This window comes from Pyrus communis, chromosome 13 (genome assembly GCF_963583255.1).
Source record: "Pyrus communis chromosome 13, drPyrComm1.1, whole genome shotgun sequence".
Classification (NCBI taxonomy): domain Eukaryota; kingdom Viridiplantae; phylum Streptophyta; class Magnoliopsida; order Rosales; family Rosaceae; genus Pyrus; species Pyrus communis.
The window spans coordinates 13375440-13380573 of NC_084815.1; the positions used below are offsets into that span (position 1 = coordinate 13375440).

The 5134-nt window shown below is 39.0% G+C and overlaps 1 protein-coding gene across 1 annotated transcript; it reads right to left on the reverse strand.

Moving 5' to 3' along the window:
• Positions 1–490: 490 nt before the first annotated feature.
• On the reverse strand, positions 491–4784 carry LOC137712096 (polyadenylate-binding protein 7-like). The gene is made up of 10 exons (XM_068451240.1): positions 4553–4784; positions 3926–4044; positions 3657–3850; positions 3262–3521; positions 3057–3163; positions 2581–2770; positions 1981–2276; positions 1664–1804; positions 1197–1391; positions 491–835 (listed from the first exon to the last, which is right to left on the reverse strand). The coding sequence occupies exons 1-10, from the start codon at positions 4782–4784 to the stop codon at positions 638–640; spliced, it is 1932 nt and encodes a 643-aa protein (XP_068307341.1). The 3' UTR covers positions 491–637.
• Positions 4785–5134: the final 350 nt, after the last annotated feature.

A 5134-nucleotide genomic window follows, 5' to 3' on the forward strand; every position in this document is an offset into this window, starting at 1 on the left:
ACACTAAGCCAACATTATAGTTCGAATAAGATATGACCAGTAGAAGAAAGAAAACCTAAGTCGAACCAAACCACACTATGGCACCCCTAATTCCTATTTTATCAAAAGTTCAACGCTATTGTTAGAGTTGATGCAGGATTAGGCGAGACTTTACCTTAAAAATCAATGAAATACGACGAGCTTAGTTACACAAAAGATCTTTTAAGACCTCTAACATTTTATTTGTGTTTCTCTACTTACCTTCGATATCACCTCAACAGCTTTCGAGTTGCTCGTTTAGTATGTAATTGACGGAAGAGGGTTACTAAACCATCATAACGTCAGGGTTTAAGTTGGTTTTCGTCAATTGATGAGATTATGCAATAGAAAATTCAAATGAAAACGGAGAATTATGTTTGCCAAAATATTAAAAGAAGTTGAATCCGAAACCCCGAAATACTAAAGTTCCGAAAATTCATCGGTTCTATCAGTATCACTACAATACCAGAGCGATGTATAGCAAAGAAGAACTTAATGTTCTATGAAGGAAAGAAAAATACTCTGCTGTGAGAACAAAAAACTAGTAAAAGAAAACATTGTGATGGGCCAAAGACAGAAGCTCATGAGCTGCGAAAAAGCGTCTAACCATCTCCGATTTTCAATTGACTGCAACCTCGGCAGAAAGATAACTTGGATGAATGTTCTCTTTGTTAGGTACTTTCGTCTTGGAGATCTGAAGCACCTGAACTGCTTCTTCCACTTTCGCAGTCAAAGACTCGGGTGACTCCAATAAATTCAGCAGCTCCGAGTTGTCCATTTCAAGTAGCATCCCAGTTATCTTTGAAGCTAGGTCGGGCTGCACGTAAAAGTGCTGAGTAAATTTTAGTATCGGCCCTTAATAGCCTGTGTTTGGCTGATACCATATTTGAAAGTTTTTTAAAATGATAGAAACAGCATCAAGAAAATTAGGATATGTTCATTAACGTCTTGCAAATCAGAAAAATGCAAACGCATTCTCAAATCAGAAAAAATGCAAAATCCTATTTGTTGTTTTCGTTTTGCAAAACAGTTTTAAAAAATCGTTATAAAAAACGCTGCCGAACGGGCCCTTTAGAAATTTTGATGGAGCATTAATACTGCTAGAGATGACAACTATAGAAACTTCCACACCGGTATGCTTAAAAAGAAATTAAACATCAATGTGGTGAAAGCATCACCTTTTGTTTATGGACGAGTGGGTAGAGCTGTTCGCCAAGTATCTGTTTCTGCTGCTCAGGAGAAGCAGCAGCAAGCATGCTACTCAGCATCTCTGGTTGAACCCCAACTCCAACAGAATTGGATGCAGCAGACGAGACCCCTTTATTCATGTCGCGTTGACGCTCATTAGCAACATACTTAGCCTGCCCCATCCGCTGCAATGAATGTCATTTAGAGAATTAGAATTTCATGAGTAACGGACACATCAGGCATACTTAAAAGCCGGGGAAACAAAGATTCATCTCAGTCCTAAAGAACTTGTTGGTTTTTTATTCCTTATTAATTTTTTAATGAAACCCAACAGTAATCAATATCAGTACTCGCTTTATAGGTTCGTTAAGCACTGAAAGGTATAAGTTGTGCGGGTTATATACAAGGTCGTAATACACACAACGATGACAAAAGCCTGAAGTAAGAGAAAACATGCCTGCTGATTGTTTGAATCTTTTGCAGTGTGTGGCAACTGAGTGGGCTGTTGTAAATGTGGTATATATGCGCCTCCCTGTGGGATCATATGCCCGTTCATTCTGCCCCTGTATTGCCTATGTTGTCTTGGAGCATTCGGCATCTGGAGATGGAAGATTTTTGAGTTAGCACAAGCACGATTGCTATATTAATTCTCTGCTGTTTGAAAAAAAAAATCCAATTATTCCACATAATTGCGTAAAAAAAAAAGGCATAAAAATATGCATGCAGATGACTGCATGAGCTAAGATAATTAGGCACAGGAAGAACAGTACTCACTACGGGAACCTGTGGTGGTTGATAGGCTGGTCCGGACGTAGGTACAAAGCCATTGGGTATCCATCCTGGCCTCAAACCCAAAGGTTGATACATCAGTCCCGGTCGAGGAGGCACTTGTGGAACAACCCCAGAGGGTGCTTGGTAGTAGAAAGGAGGGTATCCACCAGGGATGACAGTTGTGGAAGGACCCACAAATCCTGCCATACGCTGTGCATACCGAAGCTGCAGCTGTGCGTGTCTTTCCTCTTTTAGTTGAGCAATAGCTACATACAATGGCTTCCGACGAAACATGTATCCTGTGAGATATCAGTGGCAGCATGATTAGCAGCTCGAAGAAAACACGAAATACAAAGGCTAACACTTAGCTTAAAATTCTTACTGTGAAATAAAAACCATAAATTGAAACACATTTAAAAATGTACGCATTAATTATAGAGCAGCAGATATTATATGATTAAGGAAGAGAAACATAGAATACGTGTGTGTTAGTTCCTTATAAATAATCGTAAAGAAAACCGTTAAATATCAAAACTGAGGGATATTACCATACGAAGATTTCTTAGCTTTAAAAGCAACAAATGCATGTAATCAACTTCTTACCATGAAAAGTATTCACAGCTTTATTGCCCTCCTCAGGGGTAGAAAAGCAAACAAACCCAAACCCCTTGCTTATTCCTTTGTCGTCTCGCATAATCTTTGCAGAAGTAATCGTTCCACACTGACTAAAGTGTTCTACCAGTTCTTCATCACTGACATCATCGTCAATGTTCTTCACATACACATTTGATCCCTGCATATAATACAAACAAATAGAAAGATTAGATGCTACTATAATGCCCCGTTTGATTTGCGGAAATGCATTGGTGGGAAATCGATCCCCATGTCATTCCCCTGTTTGTGATGTTGAGAAAGTAAACCATGGGATATCATTTTTTTTTCCTTTCCCATGATGACGCGGTGTAATTAATCTCCCATACAAAACATGGGAAAGCAAAAAATTTTGATATGCAAGCCCCATTTTTTGTAAACCTAATGGAGCCAAGAGATCTTGGGAGGGCAATGGGAAATCAAACTACCTTGAACTTCAACATTTGCTCCTTTCGTTTTTCCTCAAACTGCCGACGCAAAATATGCTCGCGCTCTGCCTTTTTCTGAGCCCTTGCTACATACAGAACCTTGGAGCCTAGTCAAAATAAACCGCCAGACCAAATATTAATGGTCTGTATATAGAATTCTATATTCCCAATAAAATTTTAATGCCATAAAAAATGCATAATTTACCAAGTTGTGATCCATTCATTCCTTCCATTGCTCGTCTAGCATCATCTGGGTTCTCGAAGTTCACAAAACCAAAACCTCTAGAGTTCCCATGGTCATCCTTTGCAATCGCGAAGCTAACAGTTTTCCCAAATTCAGAGAACTTCTCTTCCACAAGCTCTTCCTTGAGAGTTGGATCCAAATTCTTCATATACAAATTTGTATATTTAACATCAGGATTGGGAAAAACCCGATCGCTCTTTCTAACAAATTTCGCAACATACCTGTGACACGAGTTGTAATTATTGTATGATTAACGTTCAGAGACGAGAAGGAAAATGTAATTCCATCAAGAAAAATTCATGAGCAAAACATCTTTCAACAAAACAGGAAACAACTAAAAAAAAACCTGCACATACAGCTGCTTATTTCCGACAGTGGTGCCATTTAGCTTCTCAATAGCGGCAATCGCAGATTCCTCAGACTCAAACTGAACAAAGCCATAACCTTTACTCTTCCCATCTTCAAACATGGCCAATTTGCAAGACAAAGTACGTCCGAACTTCTTAAACATTTCTTCAAGCTCTACACTATTAATCGATTCGCTCAAATTCTACAACAGAAAACCAAAATAGTTTTACCATATCAGCATTTCTCCATGACTTAGGTCTAAAGCAACGAGACATACCTTGACAAACACATTCCCAATCCCACTTTTCCTTGCATCGGGATCACGATGTGACCACATGACCCTTATCACTCTTCCATGCAGCATTGAATGGTTCATCACCTCCATAGCTCGAATTGCTATTTAAACGAAAACCAAACGCAATTAGAATAAGATTATGACCATATACACAACAATTTAACATTTGTGTATGTTCCCGCGGGCAGGTGCATGGGAGGAGCTGTCCCTCTTTACAAACCAAACAGATCAATCGAGAAATCGCACACATTGGAACAATCAAACAGATCAAAATCGTAATTCCTCCCTGTTCTATTTCACAATGTTTATGGATATCCAAATTCCAATAATAATAACACAAGAATCTCAACACAAAACATATACTAAAAAATTAAATAAACAAAAAGTTACAAAACTCAACTCAATTTTTATGAAAATTCATCGTATTTTTCCAGTCAGGAAAAAAAAAATCAAACTACTGCAAACAGATTAATGATATTTTATAATTCCATGACAATCCAAGTTAGTCGCATGCACTTTCTCAGTAACCAAACAGAACAAATAACCAAAATTCAATTACTTAACAAAAACCAATAATTAATTAAATTAATTAATACGAGGAAAAACAACCTTCTTCAGGCGTGGTGAAGTTGACGTAGCCGTAGTGGAGAGAACGGTTGGTGGCGGTGGCGGTGTCCCTGCAGAGCCGTACGGACGTGACACCTTTGAAGCCTTTGAAAGCCTCCTCCAGCTGACCTTCAGTCATGTACGGATGGAGGTCTCCTACGTAAAGCGAAGCCGCCGGCACACCCCCTGCCGTCGGCCCACCCCCCACCACCGTCTGAGAAATGTTAACGGCCATGATCGCACACAGATAATTAAAAAAATAAACAAAAAAAATAAAATAAACAAATGCCCGGCGTTTCTCTTCGGTTCTTTGAATCTACAGTAATTGCACCACCAACTGTTAGAGAGAGAGTGGTTTTGATGAGTGAGAAAGTAAGATTTCCCTTTTTTTGGGTTTTTTGGATTTTTTCTGGAGAATTTTTGAGAGTTCAGAGAAAAGGACTCACCCTGTGAACATGAAAGGTGTTTTTATAGATGTGTATGTGTATGTATTTTATTTGCATGGAGGTTGTTGGGGTTCATTTTCATAAGGATTCGTTCCCATAAGGGAGTGTGGACGCGCGTATCGGCGCGTTTTAGTACGCG